We start from the raw sequence: 19497 nt of genomic DNA on the forward strand, positions 1-19497 counted from the left end.
AACAAGTCGCGCTTTTGAATCCCAGCTCAGCCACTTTGTGTGACCTGAAGCATGTCATTCAAGCTCTCTGAGCCTCAGCTTCCTAGTCCATTAAATAAGGTAATAAAATATTTTCCTTAAAGATGTGCTGCAGACAATGAGCCAATGTATGTAAAACAGAGCAATGTCTAGCACATTCCAAACACTCCTTAGATGTATACATGTGTGTGTGCGTGTATGTATATATGTAGGGGCTTTGAAGTGTGAGTAGGAGTGTGTCAGGTGGAAAGAGGAGGGAAATATGCTTCTCAAGGTAAAGTAACTGTGGGGCTAAAGACACACACTGAGGTACCCGACCCAAGGCACAAGAAATCACTAGTGGGTTACTGGCAGGACAGAGCAGAGTTTAGAAGGAAGGAGTCTCCTGTAGTTAGACGGAGAGAAAGGGTTAAGGTCCTCAGACCTAAGAGGAGAAACCAGAGTTGGGAGAATGTGGCTTCCTGGCCAGTCGCCAGCTCCCAGCCATCTTCCCTGCAACTCCTGAGTTCGCGACCCCGCCCCCACCAATCCCAACCAATGAGGAAGTCCTCCACGGCGTCTCGTTGCCAGGCAACCGAGTTGGCCCCGGCCTTGCAGTTAGCCGATTTTCTCTCCCTAGCGTTGGGAACCTGAGCCTCACACTGGGGCCGCCTTAAGATAGGGATCTGGGGGCCCCTCTGTGGGCTCCCTTCAGACTTTATCAGTGGAGTTTTATTTTTTTTACTAAATATTTTATTTTCGTTTATAAGAGAGAAAGATATCCCCTTCCAAAGAGAGGGAACGCTCATGAAAGTTTGTGACTTTCTAAGAAGTGAATAATTCCAAGCTTGCCTGATTCTACCCAGTCTGGACCTCCTTATCCTGTTTATGGGAAACCCAGATGACCTGCCTCCTTACTCCTGGGTCAGAAGCCTCTTTGGAGTCTATGTAACTGGCATTTGAAATCAGGGAGAAACTGCTGGAGCCTCTCACACCAGTGGCTGCTGAAGTAGAAGATTCGGGGGGGGGGGGGACCTCTCTTTAGGGGGCACAGGCCACACCTGAGGGATTTCCAAGATGACCAAAATACCAGCCACCAAGAAGGTGCAAAGCGTCCCCAACGCAGGGGCCCTCTGGCCCTTTTATGCCTCAGAACATCTAACACAGGTAGGTCTCCCCTCTCTGCCAAAACCAATCATGTTTTCAAGACCAAGTGATATAGGAATTAGCCTTCAGGCCAACAAGAGACAGGGGAAGAGAGGAGTCATGGTGTAATTAAATTGTCGAGACACATCCCTGTTGCTATCAATGGTTGGTTTCTCGTAAAGAATGAAAACGCCAGCCAGAACACTGAGCTGGGCCATCCTATTAGCCAGTAATTCCAAAATGATAGAATAAATCAGCAGTGACACTGTAGAACATCAGAAAAAAATTAAGATGAATTGTAGGTTTGCCATTGCAGAAATTATTTTCAGAGATCCACTGGGCTCGGGGTACGTGCACTTCCTCTCTCTTATGGAAAGAATGCGAAGTCAAACTTTCGGTTTTGAAGCTTGACTTTGCTACTCACTCGCAAACTGTTGACATAAGATAAGTTGCTTAGCATCCCTGAGCCTTTATTTCCTCGTGTCTGCAAAGTGACAACAGGAATTTCAACTAGGCAGAAACAGTGTTAAGACTGAGGAGATGTGGAAATTGGTTAACATGATCCAAACACTTGATAATGTGTTTATGTGACATGAAATACTGCTGTTGATTTGAAAAAAAAAAAAAATCATGAATATGTATGTAATGGCCACAGTCAAGTGTTTCTGTTTTCAAAGGATCATAACTGGGTAGGCCAGTTCTGTCTTTGGTAACTGTGTCTTTGTTATTGTATCTGCAAACCTGTATATCACCACTGATTGAGATAGGTGAACCGTGGGAGAGGGGGTCACAGGCAACCCCGGCCCACTGTGGGGTATCTTATGGCTCAGAACCCTGCCCCAGGAAGGAGGGCCTGGGGAGAAGTCAGTGCACAAAGGAGAGCTTAAAACTCACCCATGGGTTATATGGTGGCCCAAAGTGCTCCTGAGCTCCTACCTTCCAAGAATTACCACATCTGTATGCACCCCCCATTGTTCTGCTCTCTCAGTGAGCTCGCTCTGCAAGATGCAGTTCTCCTCTATCTCCTTTCATCTCAAAAGGCTACACAGAAGTCCCATCCAGAGCAGTCCTCTCGGGGACTGAACTTCCTTAGCAGGGGCCGGGAGAGGGGGTGAGGAGAATGAGTGAGGTGGACTTTTCAGAAGTAGAGGGGTTGTGGGCAGTGGACCCAAACAGCCTGGGTTGGAGCCCTGGATCTGCCTCTTAGCAGCCCTGTGGACCTTGGGCAACTTGCAGAACATCTCTGCTTCAGTGTTACCATCTGTCAGAGGCGGGTATGGTTATGCCTTCTCATGAGATTGCTGGTGAGCATTAAATGATCTATCTGAAGCTCCTGGAACAGTTCTTGACACACAGTGAACACTCCTTAGAACTTAGTTATATTGTTATTTCATTCATTTGGCAAACATTTATTGAACCTGTTATGTGCTAACCACCTGCTCTTGTAACAAATGGGACTTGCCTTTAAAAATTTCATAATCTATAGTGTGTATGTTTGGGATGGGAAGTGGGAGATAAGAAACAGATAATTGTAATGCAAAGTGAAAAGCATCATTGGGTGTTGTGAGAATGCAGAGGACAGCTAACTCGGACGTGTGTGTGTGTGTGTGCGCGCACGTGTGTGTCAGATTTGCGGAGGGAAGAACCCATGTATCCAAGTAAATGCAGTAGAGTTTTCCATCTTGGGACAGAGAGATGAGAAAAGTAGAGGGAAATACAGAGGTTGGAATGACCATGTCTTTCTTGGAAGAGGGTTGGTGGAACCAGGAAGGTCAAGAAAAGGGAAGAAGGTTTCCAGGGAACTGTTGGGTAAACTAAGACTTTAGGCACAAAAGCTTCATTGAAATCCCGCTGCCCCTGCCCCACTTTCTAGGAAATAATGAAGACTCTAGGGTGTCACTGGCTCACATCTGAATTATCATACTTGTAGAAATTGCAACATTTTAGAGCTACCGTAAAGCGTTGGTTACCCTAAGTGAGGTTAACTAGAATGTGCCAAGCCACAAAGAAAATATGTACAAATTGGGATCAACTTATGGTGCCAAACCCAATCAAAGCAGTAATAATTGCAGTGACGTTAATAACGATGGTAATAGTCGGCGCGTCTTGAGTATTTACCATGTGCCAGGTCCTAAGCTAGATCTTTCAGAACCATCTACAACACATCAGGGTGAACTGTTACCTCCTCACAAGATAGATGGCAACGTGGAAGCCCAGGGAAAATAGGTCCCTTATCCAAGGACACTGGCCAGCAGGGAACAGATTTGAACCTGGATCTTTCTCCAGGGTTCCAGCGCTCCCCGCCTCCCCATGCTAATCCGGCAGTGATAGAGGTTAGCATACACACCACAAGGGTATACAAAATGAAGGTGTAAGTGTGGGCCCTGGCTTCAGATAACTTTCGGGTTTATTTGGGGGGGGCAGAGGGTGACATATAGACAAAGAATAACAAATGCCAGGCAGCCAGGTAAGTGTCTAATGAGGAGTGATTGAGGAAGGATCTGGTTTCTCAGAGGAGAAGGATGAGGCCACACTGGGTTGCATGGTAATACGTAATACCACTGACTACGGGTTCACCATGCTCTAGTGTAATGACATGCAGAGACCTCCCCCCCCCCCCGAAAAGGGTCCCGAAGCCCTCCGAAGCTAGGTATTTTCCTTCTCACAGAATGGGAGTTGCTATGTCATAACTAACGTTACAGTAACACCCTGCCTCGCCCAGTGTCTTCCTGTAGTTTTTAAAAATATGAATAATATATGCAAATCCTCTGCTTGAATGGCTTTTGTTGAGGAAACCTTGTAGCTCGCCCTTACATGGGGCTCCCTAATCTTTTAGGGAGTTCCTTGTCCCTTTGTTTTTCAAGGAAGCAGAAGAGAAGTTTAATGGGATTAGCCATGGGAAGGGAGGGAGCAGGGCATGTGCAGATTACCGTGGACATACATTTTCTTCCCTGAAAGGGAGCTAAAAGAAGAAGGGCACTTAGCACGCACCCCTCCACGTTGCAGAATGGAAATGCAGAAGTGGCATTTTGGCAAAAACGATTAAGTTGTGGAATCCTTTAGACAAGCTCTGTCTCTTGGTGCCTGAAGTGTCTACCTCGCTGAGATTAAACACCCAGCGGGAAAAGAAGGATCCCTAATTTGGGCAGATCCTGAAACAGCCAGTAATCATCCTGGGCACTCTACTCCTATCATAGCTTAGTGACTTAAAGAGACGTTTCTTCAGCAAACAACATGAGCTCAAACCCCGACTTTGCCACTTACCAGGTTGTGTGGCCTTGAACAAATCAGTTTTCTGAGCCTCAGTTTCACGGGGAGGTCGCATTTTATCTAATCGAAGACGCCTTCCATTTCAAGAGGTGTCGTAATTTTGTTTTGTGCCACTAAGAAAGAAAACTCTACTGATTAAACTATAACCTACTTTCCATTATAAGATGTGCCCCAGTTTCAGAGTTGCTAAAATGTGAAAATAAAATGTGCATCTCAGAATAGATGAAACAGCTAAAAATGCTCCCTTGTCATAGGGTGTTGTGGGGATTAGATGAGCTCATGTGGGCAAAGCTCTTAGAACAGAGCCTGGCACAGAGTAAATACCATGAAATGTTAGCCATGATGGCTTTTGTTTCATCCTCTATCGGCTCTAGGATAGAGGGGTTGTTATTAACCCCCTTTTGCACCTGGGTAGACTGAGGCTGGAAGAGCCCCAGGGTCTGGTTCTCTGCTGAGAAGGGAGAAGGGGGCAAATGAAGCAGAATCCCAGGTATAGAGAGTATTGCTTGGCCCAAGCTTGGCCCAAGCATCTCTGCCCGCCCCTCCACTCCCTACTGTCCTACCTCCGCCTCCGCACCCCCCCCCCCCCAACCCCTGTGATGAGAACAGAAATGCCCAGAGAAGGTCTCAGGAGTCCAGCCCAGGGTACACCCGGGCGGGCTGCCTGGAATCAGAAAAGGAGAACTAACATGTTTTAGAAAGAGATCCCCTAACAAGAGAAACCTGGACTTTCCACAGAAGACGTTTCCAGCTGCAAACATGAAATGATTTTCCCCCTTGTCCAGACGGGGGGCACTGTGGCCTGTAGAGGTAAGTGGCGACTCATCACCCCTCTTTGTTGGAAGTGGGCTCAGCGCTGGGTGATTTCTCTGGCCTCTAATCACAGAGACCACGCCCCCTGCCCTGAATCACTGATTGCGATGGAAAAAAAAACAAAACAAAACAGAAAACAAAACAAAAAACAAAACCAAAATAGAATAAAAGCTCTCATGACCCCTTGAGATTCAATTCTGAAGAATCCCACCAGCTGCGCCTTCATTTTTATACGACTCATGACTTAGGCCAGGGAAATACCAACCAGTCCTTTTCTCTCTCCAAGGGATTCTTCTGGCTCCACTGTTATACGCAGGAGACAGTTGCAGAATTCAAGTTGCTTTGTTGTGTTGTTTTTCTTTCTGCCCCAATGCCGATGCTACAGACTGGTAATGCCTGCCTTGGTGAATCTTGCTGTGTCTAATTGCAGGTCAATGTGACAGTGAGTTCCCCTCCAGGATAAATTGTGGGGAAGGTGCGTGTTCATTACCTCCTGACACAGGAAGAGCGATAGGCACTTTCTTTGTGCTGGACAAAATGAAGCAAGCTCTTTGTCTCAGCTGCAAAGAGGCAACTGCTCAGTGTGGGGAAGGGGTGGGGAGGGCGGAAGAAACACAGCCAAGAGTCTAGTTGATGTGATATTAGCTTAGTGACTAGGTAGGAGCTCTGCCTTGGGGGTCATACAAAGGTGCGCTCAAATCCCCTCTCTGACAGTCTCAAGTAGGAGGTTCTGTGAAATGGGCTGAATTATAATAGGGTCTACTGCATCGATGTTTTGGCAGGTTCAAATAAAACAATGCATGTGAAATACTGAGCACGATATCAGGACACAGTTAGCCCTCCCCCGACCCTGATGGCGGTAGTTATTACCAGTGCCCCTCTCTGTCCTCCGACTGGACGGGAGTGCCACCATCACCACTTTGAAGACGCGGCCAGCCCGGATATGAAGTCTGGAGGAAGCTGACAAGTCACGCACTGGGGCCATCATTAGTGAGGCTAAGTGCCAGCTTAAGGGTAGGAGGGAAAAAGTGGGTCTAGGGATGATTTTTAGAACTGGCATGAGAGTATATCTGCATGAAGGATGAGGTGCCTTGCAGGAGAAAATTTGTTCTGGTGGCAGAAATGCACGACCCAGTTAAAAACCCTGGTTGTAGAAAAGGAGGTGTCTCTATAGTTTGCATTTCTTGGATTTAACTCTCAGCCCAAGCCCATTACTCATGTTTGAATCCGATGGAGAACCAGAAAGAAGTGAGAAAAAAAAAAAAAAAAAAAAAAGGAAAACTCTATGTATCAATTAGGATCATTTTGGGCTACAAGAAAGAGAAAAACTGAAAAGCAGTGCCATAAACAAATATGAATTTATTTTTCTCATGTAAGAAATGTGGAGGTGAATGCCTACTAGTATTGGTTCAGAAGCTTGCTAATTAATGTAGGAACTGGAAAGTCTTTTCCCCTCATGGTCATAGAATGGCTGCCCCAGCTCCAGGTGTCCCATTCCTACCCCAGCAGAAAGAGGTAAAAGTGGAGATTGTGGGTTACTACCTTTGTCCCTTTTGTGAGGCAAATGAAGGCTTTCCAAGAACTTTCCTATTTTCCTCTTATGCTCCATTTGCCAGAACAGTGTCGCCTGCCTTTTCTAACTGCAAGAATGGCTGGGAGGGGCGCCTAGGTGGCTCAGTTGGTTAAGCATCTGACTTCAGCTCAGGTCACGATCTCAGGGTTCGAGCCCCCCGCTCGGAGCTTGGAGCCTGCTTCGGATTCTGTGTCTCCTTCTCTCTCTGCCCCTCCCCTACTCTCACTCTGTCTCTCTCAAAGGCAAATAAACATTAAAAAAATTTTTTTAAATGAATAAACATTTAAAAATTAAAAAAGAATGGCTGGGAACGTGTGTATCTAACAGCATGGAAAGCAGGGGCAAAGGAGAGATGAAAGAATGGGAAATAGGTATTGGTTGGAGTAATCAGCAGTGGCTGTGAATCACAAATGATTTCCCAAAAACTCAGATACTGGTGGACCCAAGCAACCCAGTGACTGTGAGGCTCTGGGGGCAGGGGAAGGGTAGAGGCCCTCAATGGAAGAATTCGTTCCTTCAAGGAGTATTTGTATATGCCAACCATGATGCTAGGTGTTGGGGATACAGAAGTGAAAAGAGGCAATCCTATGGGACACGCTTCTGGAAACTCTGAAAAAACATGTACTTACAAGAAAAACAGGAAGAGAGAGAGAGTTGGGACAGCAGAACCTGTGCCATTGTTATTACTGTGACTCCCATCTGGTTCGCTGTTTGAGGGAGGGGAGCTTGAGGAAACTCCAGTTAGACAGGTCTTTACACATCTGTGGAAGGAGCCCTGTCCTCAACCCCCTATCAACATCCCCACCCCCCCAGCCCCCCACCCACCCACTGCAGCCTCCAAATACTCAGCTGTGAGCTGTTAAATTCAGAAGCTGCTGCAGAATCCATGCAGGGTTTGGTGGTAAGTAAGCACTTACATGAAATCTGACAGAAGCCAATTAAACCTTTCTTGGACTGAATAAACCAACATATTTTTCTCGGAGATCTTTCTGACAGCTACATTCAAAATCATAATGGGTGGTAATGGGATACCTTCTATCCTGAGATGGTGGCATTTTTCCCTTCTAAATTCCTGTTTTCAAACTCTGCTCAGAAAATTTCTTGTAGGGCTCAATTTCGATCGAATGTATTTCTGCCTAAATTGGAATTTATGCAATCGCTAGTTTTATTTAATAACTCGAGAATTAGTCATGTCTGGCGATCGGCTTGCATGTCCAGAAGTGCCTCGGGGTTTCTGGGTATCACAAAGTGAGAAGATTATACTGCTGGGATGGTTTCTGGGGTGGGTTCAGCATTGTCAGCGGCTTGAAGAGGTTCATGGTATCTCAGTGGTAGAAAAGACAGAATAATGTCCCACAGTAGCCTGGTTACATGGGCAGGGTCACCTTCCGGGGTGTATATTTAACACCTACCATGACAGATGCTTAGGGGGTCAGACCTGGGGACTTCTCTCAAGGAACTCACAATTCCACTGGAGAACCAATTCATAAACATCCATGAATCAAGACAGCAAATAAAAAGTACCAAAAAGAGGGGTACCTGGGTGGCTCAGTCGGTTAAGCATCCAACTTCGGCTCAGGTCATGATATCATGGTTTGTGGGTCTGAACCCCATGTCAGGCTCTGTGCTGACAGCTTGGAGCCTGGAGCCTGCTGCAGATTCTGTGTCTCCCTCTCTCTCTGCCCCTCCCCAGCTCGCACTCTCTCTCTCTCTCTCTCTCTCTCTCTCAAAAATAAACATTAAAAAAATTGTTTTAAAAATTAAAAAAAAAAAAGAAGTACCAAAAAGAAAAGCAAAAAATATATAGGAGCTTGGAGATAGAAACAAATTCTATCATGGGAAGAAATGCACAGAGAAGCTATCTGGTCTGAATCCTCAACATTGGCTGGAAAGAGGTTGAGTAATACGAGACACTAAACCAAAGCTAGAATTTTTCTTCTTTTTAATTTATTTTAAAAAAATGTTTTTAAGTTTCTTAATTTTGAGAGAGAGACAGCACAAATGGGGGAGGGGCAGAGATAGAGAGGGAGAGAGAGAATCCCAAGCAGGCTCTGTGCTGCCACTGCAGAGCCTGATGCAGGGCTTGAACTCACAAAACTTGAGATCATGACCCGAGCCAAAACCAAGAGTTGGACACTTAACCGATGGAGCCATCCAGGCGGCCCTAGAATTTATTTTCTAATAAGGGTGGAAGCAAGACAGAGTACTACTATGCTTCCCCAAGGAGCATGTTCTTTCTGGAACCCTGTATGATGAAATGCTCTCCCTCAGAGCTCCAGTAGGCAAACCGTTGCATACTCTCCCTCTTCATACATAAAGTTACCGAAGTTTCTATCCCAGGGCAGTTGTCAAATTAGAGAAGATTTTGCTCCATGAATTTTCGCTAAAGCTTTCAATAACCAGAAAGGTCCAATGTGTTGTTTCTTTCAAGGCTTTGAACTTCAGCAGAGCAGGGTTTCTCCATCTTGGCACTGTTGACATTTGGGGCCGATGAGCTGTCCTGTGCATTGGAGAATGTTGAGTAGCATCCCTGGCCTCTGACCCTTTGATGTCAGTAGCAACCCCTTCCCCAAGTTGTGACAACCAAACATGTGCCCAGGTCTTGCCGAATGTCCCCTAAGGGGCAAGATTATCCCCGGTAGAGAGCCATGGCAGTGGAAGACTACTACAGTCCTGAACATCTTTCCCCAGCTGAATGCTTCTCTGATGATGCAACATTGCCCATTTAAATAAGTGATGCCATTGTGTACCAGTTGTTCAGGCAGAAACCCAAGCCTCCTCTTTGACCCCTCCCTCCTCATCATCCCTTAGGTCCAACCAGATGCCTCAGGGCAGGTGTTCTTCCCTCATTACCTTCAATTTGACCTTCTTCCAACCCATTCTCTTTCAATACAAGTATGATATTGCCACTCCACTCGATAGAACAATCAAGTGGCCCTCCAATGCGCTTAAAATGAAGATTAATATCTATAATGGCGTTTAAAAGGTTCTGCAGGATCAGGTCCCTGCCAACTTTCCCTTTCTCAACTCTCATTATGTGGCCCCTACTCAGAAGCCAAACTGGTTTTTGAATATACCACCTCCTTCATCTTCTTCCTCCTTCTAAAATGTCCCCTACCCTTTCCCCCCCTGGTTTTCCATGACAAGATGTTTCCAGAGCTCTGGACAGTGGTGGGACGGGCATGGCTGGCTTCCGATCCCAGCTCTTCCCACTACTTGGTCAAATCACTTAACCTCTCTGGTTTCTTCACATTCATCTACAGAACCAGGAAATCTAACCTCCCAGTTTTAGGTCTCCCTCCTTCCATGGGACTCTAGGGAGCAAATAATGGCTACCACTTACTGAGCATTTGAAGTGCATCAGGTTCTTAGCATAAGTTATTAAAATAATCCCTCATGCCATGGGCGGATGCCATCATTACCCTTATTTGTAAAGAGAAGGAAACTGAGGTGTGGAAAGGTTTTGTAATTTGCTCCAAGACACCCAGAAAAGTAGTTGGTGTCATTAGGATTTGAATTCAGGACTGATTACCTGGAGAGACCCTGTGCCCTTAAGATAAGCCTGTTGACTGCAGTAACAATGAGCAGTAAGTAAACAAATCTCTCTCCAAAAGGGGCATCTGTTGGTTCTTTTTTATGAAGAGTATATTCAGAAGTATCTGACAGAAAAAAAGGAAAGTGACAATTTTAGCTGTAGGCAATGCAAACAAGAATGTGACTGTGCCCGTGACCACAGACAAGGACATTTGCATTTTCTTGAGCTCTTGCTAAAATATGCTAGTGAGCTTTTCTGGAAGAGAAACACAGCAAAGGATGGAGTCGGGGCGGCGGCGGGGGGTGGGGGGGGATCCCTGTATGTGGCTGAGGCTCTTCTTTCTAAATAATGTTTATTTCGATGAAGATTTACAAGCCATTTCTAATTAAAGCCACATTTCTAAGAGAGGCATATTTTGATCCTGGGTCAATACACTTCCAAGACCTGCTAGAATGGACAACAGGCCCAGCTAATGAGGAATGAGGTTCTGGGTTGTAGGTGGCTGAGATGTTGATAATCGTAAACAGCTTAATTGGGTTGAATAATTTGGGCAAATATCTAGTTAAATGGATTCAGTCTGAATCCAAGCTCTGACCCACTGAATTTTTTATGTTCTACAAAAACAAACAAACAAACAAAACAAACAAACAAAAAAAACTCTGCATCATAATTGCCTGTTTATTTGTTCAACCCCACCCCGAGACTTGGAGCTTCGTGAGGGAAAGGACCATGCCTTGCTCACAATTCCATCCCCAGAGACTACTGCAATGCCTGACAATGGATAGAAGTTCAGTATTCTTTAGTGTCAAGATCAAGGATAATTCCAGGTACTGAGTACCTGGATTCCCTCAGGTAACTGTAAATCCATTTGGACAAGGGCCACAAATGTTTTAGTCCCTAGCATGTGTGTGTGCGCCTCACAAATATGGACACCATTGCTATGTGTGTGACCTTGGACAAGTTAAACTCTGGTGGCTCAGTTTCCTTTTCTCATGTGTGGAAATAAAAACAGTTCCCGTTTTGTAGGGTTGTTGGGAGCCTCAATGGGGTAATGCTCAGAAAAGCCCCCGGCTATGTCGTAAGCCCCTTTTTTACTATGTAGTAAGTGCTCATTAAATGCTATCTTTTCATATTTCCACTTGGGGATCAAAGCCATTGGCTCCCAAATATCAAGGATTAAAACATTTAAATACTGACATTTCCAAAAAACGATGACTCTCACGATGATCGTCTTTATGCATTCAGGAAAAGGCAGCCAAAAGAGTAACATGACTAAAATGTTGCATTTCCGAGGGCCCTTGAAGAAAATGCCCACAAGGCAATTAGCGCCTGACTGTTGCCTGTGTTGTTATTGCTTATTAGCTGATCCCATCTTCTACTAATCAAACTGCTTCTTCGATATTTTTAGACCTTTTACAAGAGGCCTTTCAAAACTCAGGAAGCAAAGCTTGTTGACAGGTACCAAGGAATTTGAGCTATGAATGTGGCATCTGCCTAGGGATGGAAATGGAATGGGAAAATGGCGGGCATGGGGAGCATTCTCTGCAGGGTCCATGGGAAGTACAGTAGGCAGCTTGGATGATTCTTTAGCCTTAACTAGCCCTCTTCACCTTTTCCCTCCATGCCTCAAACCAACAAATCACCCTCCTTGTCCCCCTTTACTGCAGCGCCAGGGCTTGAGATTTAAATTGTCTCAATAAAGGGCAATTCTTGACTTCCCCAGACAAACTCATATCTTAGCATGACTGACTTAGCACCTGGGCCATGAATTATCCAGGACTTAAAGCCTGCTGCTGCTCGCCTGCTCTGTGACCTTAGGCTATCTGCCTCACTTCTCTGATGCTGCCTTTTCTTAAATGTGATCAAATCTTGTGAAGATTCAAGATATGTCCCTAAAAACTGGGTCCAGAATAATAGCTGAGATTGATTAATACCATTCAACCTTTTGGTGCCTTCTGTACATCCCAAATGCCCCCACATTCTGTTGTGTGTGATGGCAACGTCAGTGTGTGTGTGTGTGTGTGTGTGTGTGTGTTTGATGATGTCATATTGAGAAAGAAATCTACCTCCTCATGAATCATTTTTTTTCAAGGTTGTCTTGGGGATAGCAAAATTGAAGTATGTTTTTGTATCCTCCATGGGGTTAAAAATGACATTGATGTTTTAAAATTAAACAAATGGCACATTATATAGTTGTGATGATAATAATAGAAATAATAACCAATAACCAATGATATTATTGGTTGAGTACTTCCTATGTGTCATGCTCCATGCCAACTTCTGATGTGAATTATCCAGTCCCATCCACTCAACAATGCTAAGAGGTGGGCACTACTTACCCCATTGTGCAGGTGAGCAAACTGAGGCTAAGAGAAATTAAGTAACTTGGCCAGAGTCCCACGGCTAGTTAGTGGTCCATCTGCTATTGGAACCCAAGTCAGGTCAGACTGCAAAGCCCCTATTCTTTACCATTATGTATTACTTTGTAAAATAAGCCTGACTTTTTCTGAGGGTGGATGGGTTGAGGGAAAATACGTCCCCACTCTCAAAAGAAGAGCACTGAAGAAGGAAAACCACCTACGTGGAGGGGCTTTGGGGAAGTAGAAAAAATACTGACTGCATCTCACAGGCTTCTCACTTCTAGTTTGTCCTCATCGGGCAAGGTCAAAGTCCAGGGGGTGTTTCAAGGACACTCCAGTCACCCTAGAAGTCCTGGAAGTCAGCAACTAACATGCACTGTACTGAGTTCTCCCGTCTCCCCATCCCACTGCCAAAACCCTCACAAAGCCTCCGCCCCATCTTTTGTAATGCCAGCATTACGAGAGCAACCTGTCCATTGAATGAAGCTTGGGACCTAATCAAAACACGACGTTATTTTTGCACCTCCCACCCCTACCCAACGATTTTCAGCAGGGGAAGCTTTCCTCCAGCGCCGGCATAAAGACGATGTATCCAGTGCCTTTTCCGCTTGCCCTTGGGAGGTAGCCAGCATCGTGGTCTCTCCAAGCCACAAGACACAGTCATGATTCAGAAACTAAAGGCATGGATTCTAGGTATTAATGTATGAAGCAACACGTCAACCTTCCTTCAAGGAGAAGAGTGTGCTTCCTCTCCTGCCTGTTAAGGATGGCTTAGGACGGCTTCCTGCAGGCCACCTGCCCCCAGGGAGGACAGTGTGAAGCATGCCCCTTCCTTTACCCACAAAGGTGCCCCTCTCCCCTTAGCATTCTGTGTTGGCTGGGAGGAAAAGTAGGGAGCATGGGAAAGATCTCACAGGTATTCTTCTAGGACCTAGCAGGTGTCTAAAGCTGGCTCTTTTCTCCTGTAGGCACTTCTGCTGGCTCTTTGGAAGTTCTTTACTGCAGCCTTCTAAATGATTCCAGCTCTCCACCTACGGTCTATTGGAGGCACTCCCCTCAGATTCCAGTCTACCAGTAGTCCGCTCCACCTGGACTCCTGACCCCGGAGTCTCCTGGGCTGCTGGTGGGAATTATTGTCAGCAGAACCCCAGGGTGATATTCCTGCCTGGGGTGTCCTATCTGGTGCTCAGGTTTCACGCACGCTTGACACACCATCAAAAACAAGCACCACTTGCTAATCCAGCCCCAGCCCCAGGAGCACTCCCTAGCCTGCCTCTGTCCTTGGGATTTTCCAGGAAAGGGCCAGCGACCAGCCCGCCAGTCCCCCAGCTGCAGGGAATCTACACTCTAAGCTCCTGAGCATTCCCACCAATTGCTCATTTGGGTTTGAAGTGAAAGATGATGCATCCTCCTCCCTTTGGGGTCAGGATTCAAAGCATCCCAGCATGTGTTGTTGAAGAAATCCCTTCCAGAAATCCCTCTCTCCCTTTCCACTCTCTGCTTTTACATTCTCAAAGTGGATAAGGATCGAGGGACCCATTCTCCTACAGCTACCTCAAAGATTCCTTCACGGTGGTCTTTCTCTCTTTCATTTGGAGTGTGATGCCCAAGGTATCTCAGCTCCCCGGCCTATACTACCCTACCTGTTAGTCCATCTTGCTATCCTGCCAGGTACTGAGGGTTCACAGTGTGCCAGGCAATTTGCAAACATTATCTTGAGGTCATACGGCAAGCCTGTGAGGGAAGTGTTACCACCTCCGTTTCACAGGTAAGAAAAATGAGGAGGCTCAGACAACAAAAGGTGACTGGGGGGATGGAGAGGCTGAGACTCAAACCCAGGCCAGTCTTGCTCCAAAGCCCGTTTTGTCCTCTCCGCTGCAGGCCCAGAGCTGTTAATATCCACTGGGATGGGGACCCGGCTTCATCCTCAAGTCTCCAAATTCAGTTCCAGACCACACTGCTACAGCCCATCCTCCTTGTCACCAAAGTCTTTCTGGGCTCATCAGAAGTTACAGGAGCTTCCTGGGGGAGAATGTCACAGTGCCCACAGAAGTCACATCAAATGCAGCCGTCTCATGGTTACTCACAAAACAAAGTGTCCTCTTTCTTCCTTTTTGATATTAGAACATGGTCCTGCTGCAAACTGACTTGAAAGGAAGCCAGACTCTATTGTTCCTTACTTGCCTGTGAAGGATGATAGCCATTTCTGGCACCTAAAGGACCCGAATTTAATCCAAGGTAGGGCCCTCAATGAAGGGGCGGGGATGGTGGTCAGAGGTCAGATACCCCCCGAAGCAGCCAGCCCCAATTCAGAGAAAATCAAAAACCGCCACTCCCCAGAAAGTAGTTATTTCTCTGCAAGTTTGGAAGCTGTGGGTCTCTGTCTCTCTCTACCCACCCCCGTCCTCTTCCCTCACTCTCTTCTTTGTATCGCAACACTGACACAATATTTGTTAGCTCTTTCCCATGCTTCCTTTTAGCTTTGTTAATTCTTATAACAATTTCATGTGTTTAAAAAGAGAAAAAGAAGGGCGCCTGGGTGGCTCAGTTGGTTAAGCATCCGACTTCGGCTCAGGTCAAGATCTCGTGGTTCGTGAGTTCGAGCCCCGCGTGGGGCTCTGTGCTGACAATTGGGAGCCTGCTTGGGATTCTCTCTCCCCCTCTCTCTGGCCCTTCCCTCCCCACCTCAATTCATGTGTGCTCTCTCTTTCTCTCTAAAAATACATAAACTTAAAAAGGGGGGAGGGGGAGAGAAAAGCCCTAGACAGCCTGGCCACTTGGACACCAGGGGAAGGCAGCCTTTCAGACCAATTGCTAACCCATCCAAGCCTGCCGACTCACGGTTTCGTTAATGTTCTTTCGTCAGCCCTGGATTGCAGGGATTGTAATGGAACTTGTTCTGTAATTGTGTACTTTAGGTAAATAGATCGTTGGATAAGATTGATAACAGAGCGGCCCAGGTAATGTTTTAAACCGAAAGCAGAAGAGTATGAGGGTGTCTCCAGCTGTAAATGACAGGACCACAATTCATGCTGTGTCGGTTAAGGGTGTGTAGGGCTTTTTCAGCATAAATCACCATTTTCTGAAGCTTGGCTTTTCTGCGTTAACAAAGAAAAAGGAGCTTTCTTTCCAGCTAGACACAGAGCACAGGGCTTCAGGCAAATAGGGGGTTTGTTTTGATAATGAACTTGATATCCAGTTATAACTCATTAATATAGACCACGCGATGTCATCGCAGCTAATTCCTTCATTTTACAAAGCCTGGATCTCAACAAAGCATATTATTGGCCCCAAATGAATTTTAAAAAATGAATAGATGACACAAAGGCCCAGCGGGTTCAAGGCAGAAATGGTACAGCCGTGTGGAAAGCGTGAATTTACCAGCGGGCTGTTGCTGCTGATTCAGTCAGGGTCACCAAGCACTCAGACATCGTCTTTGTTTTCACACAGAGGTAGATTTCAGGCCAACAGAACCCAAGCCAAAGAATTCCTTCTGTAGGTTCAGGAAGCAGAACAGTCCAGACCAACAGACCCCCTAGTTCTGAGAAATTTTATTAAAAAAAAATTTTTTTTTTCAACGTTTATTTATTTAAAAATTTTTTTTTTCAACGTTTATTTATTTTTTGGGACAGAGAGAGACAGAGCATGAACGGGGGAGGGGCAGAGAGAGAGGGAGACACAGATTCGGAAACAGGCTCCAGGCTCCGAGCCATCAGCCCAGAGCCTGACGCGGGGCTCGAACTCACGGACCGCGAGATCGTGACCTGGCTGAAGTCGGACGCTTAACCGACTGCGCCACCCAGGCGCCCCTCAACGTTTATTTATTTTTGGGACAGAGACAGAGCATGAACGGGGGAGGGGCAGAGAGAGAGGGAGACACAGAATCGGAAACAGGCTCCAGGCTCTGAGCCATCAGCCCAGAGCCTGACGCGGGGCTCTAACTCACGGACCGTGAGATCGTGACCTGGCTGAAGTCGGATGCTTAACCGACTGTGCCACCCAGGCGCCCCATCTGAGAAATTTTAAAGATGAGGAGCTATCACTTAGAACCACAGAGTCCTAGAGAAACCTCAAAGGGCATCTATCCAGTTGTCTATCTAAAGCAGGAGAAATGTGATTGTAACATTGCTGGCTCTGGCGTCTGCCTGACGTAGGATGAGCCCCACTCTGCTAGTGCCCAGCTGTATGACTTGGGCAAATCACCTTTTGCTCCAAGCCTCAGTTTTGTTATTGGCAAAATGGGAATACAGGCAGTCCCTACATTTAGGATCCTGATAATTAGGTAGCCAGAGTATCCTGGTCTCCCTAGGAGAGGGCTGACCAGAGGTGGGTGCAGTACTTAGATGTGGTCTGATCTATATTATCTTCCTACTTACTGATAAAAATGCTGAGTGGGTCCAGGCAGATACTCAGGGCTTATTAAAACACGACAGGGGTGCCTGGGTGGCTCAGTTGGTTAAACGTCCGACTTCAGCTCAGGTCATGATCTCACAGCTTGTGAGTTCGAGCCCTGCATCAGGCTCTGTGCTGATAGCTCAGAGTCTGGAGCCTGCTTTGGATTCTGTGTCTCCCTCTCTCTCTGCCCCTCCCTCACTCACACTCTTATGTGTGTGTCTCTCTCTTTAAAAAATAAGTAAAACATTAAAAAAAAAAAAAACCAAGACAGATTAGAAACTTCTTTGCTTCAGGAAGCTTTCTCTGGCTGTCTCCCTTGTCTCCTCCCTCCCCAACTCCACAGTTATAGCTCCTATCTCACATCTGCTCATGAGCCTTGTGTCGCCACCAACAGAGAGGGTCACTGAAGCAGGGACCGCCATTACTGCTCTTTGAATTGACCGATTCATTCAACAACTATTTGCAGCACATCTGTTACGTGCCAGCCTCGTGGAAGACAATAAATATTTGTTGAATAAATTACTTCAAGATCTGCCCCAAGAAGAAGACCTATTATCTCCTTGTACATCCGCTTGCTCTGAACAATACAAATCCTATTTTAAAACGTATTGCTCTTGGTATATATACATTTTTACGTTTCCACTCATTCTGGCCTTTAGCTTTTCTGGCAATATTCTAGAAGCCTGTCCACTTCTGGGAACGTGCCCTCCCTGCCATCTTTGGTGAAATTTCTTTGACTCTCCAGCTCACTGGTGCTTTATAGAAGACTAGGTTGCCTTAAACGCTGCCCCCTTGCTTGGTTATCAGAACTTTGCTTACTTACTCATTTCATTTCACTCCTATTCATTCTTTCTTTTTCATTTCTTTCAAAATTCATTTTCCGGAGTCCCCCCCCCCCCCCCCCCCCACCCATCTAGCGCCGTGTTTCTTTCTAAAAGAGCCTTTGGCCACGAGTCCCTATGAACCTTTTCATCAGATTTTTTAGAACATCTCTCTCTAAAGTCTAGTGCAGAACATGACCAGAATTCTCTTCCTTCACAGTACAATATCACCCCCAAGATACATACACTGTGGTCAACTTTCCCCAAAGTTTCCTCCTTTGTTGGTTTCTGGTCCATTTTTCACTTTATTCCTGTGTCTGTCCAGAGATTAAATTCCTGGCAATGCAAATGGCAATTATATCAGATGCTTCACCGTGGGTTTGTAACAAAGGCCTGAAGAACTGGCCTCTCGCAGTTGCAATATCTTGCGTCAGGACCAATTTTGGAGTTTCTAGCATTCACCTGTGTGTTCTGAAGTCTTTCCCACTATTAAATTTTTTCCAAAATCGTTTTATTCTCACCCAAATACTTTAAAAGAAAACCACCTTTTATTGAAGTATAAGATACACATCTAGGATCCACTGCCAGGTGTGGGGGAAACTGGCACTTTCGAACAGTGAGGGCGGGAGTGACAATCTGTACATTTTTGGAGCATGGTTTTAAACACATTAAGATTCTTTATTTAGCCATCTCACTTTTAGGTACTGACCACACAAAAATGTCCCTATAAGTACTGTGCTCAAGAATAGCTACATGTAGGGGCACCTGGGTAGCTCAGTGGATTAAGTGGCCGACTCTTGATTTAGGCTCAGATCGTGATCTCACAGGTTCGTGAGATCAAGCCCCACATCTGGCTCCATACTGTCAGCCTGGAGCCTTTTTTGGGATTCTCTCTCTCCCTCTCTTTCTGTCCCTCCCCGACTTGCACCCTCTCTCTCAAAAATAAATCAACGAATATTTAAAATGAAAAAATATACATACAATCAAAATATGTATACAAAAAATATTTAAAATATGCATACATTCTTGAATATAGGTATATGCATATGTTCAAGAAATGTATATGTTCTTGAGTATACACACACATGTACACACACACACACACACACACACACACACAAAAGATGCTTATCATGGTTATATTTTGTCAGAAATATTTTGGTTGCCAGTGACAAAAAAACCTCCTCAAACTTGCACAAGCAAACAAGAAGGTGAAGAGGTATTAGAGATTCACATTACAGAAAACTCTAGAGAATATGGCTTTAGGGGATTTAGCAGGATCTGGGAGCTTACACAAAGTCATCAGGAATCTGCCTCCCATATTCACTGGCCTCATTTCCATCCAGGCTGATTTTATTCTAATGCAAAAGCTCTCCATTGTGTGTCAAAATGGCCATCAGCAGCTCCAGGCTCAAATCCTTCTGGCTTAATAACAGTAGGAAAAAAGAAGCTTCTCTTTCCCAAATGAACCATCAAGAGTCCCATCCCTGAATTATCCACTTGGATATTGCCCACCCCTGGAGTTGACAGAACTGGGGTCACCCACACCTGAACCTCAGGCACTGAGAGTGGGGGAAGGGTAAGTTC

At 45.7% G+C, this 19497-nt stretch overlaps 1 protein-coding gene across 1 annotated transcript in view; it reads left to right on the plus strand.

The window, feature by feature from the left end:
- Positions 1-616: 616 nt before the first annotated feature.
- The window catches only part of CCDC60 (coiled-coil domain containing 60), a 163131-nt gene continuing 144250 nt past the window's right edge, over positions 617-19497 (plus strand). The window contains exon 1 of the mRNA XM_047828032.1: positions 617-1164. Within this exon, the coding sequence (XP_047683988.1) occupies positions 1075-1164 (90 nt within the window). The 5' untranslated portion in view covers positions 617-1074. The remainder of the gene's footprint in view (positions 1165-19497) is intronic.

The sequence above is a fragment of the Prionailurus viverrinus genome, chromosome D3 (assembly GCF_022837055.1).
Source record: "Prionailurus viverrinus isolate Anna chromosome D3, UM_Priviv_1.0, whole genome shotgun sequence".
Taxonomy (NCBI): Eukaryota; Metazoa; Chordata; class Mammalia; order Carnivora; family Felidae; genus Prionailurus; species Prionailurus viverrinus.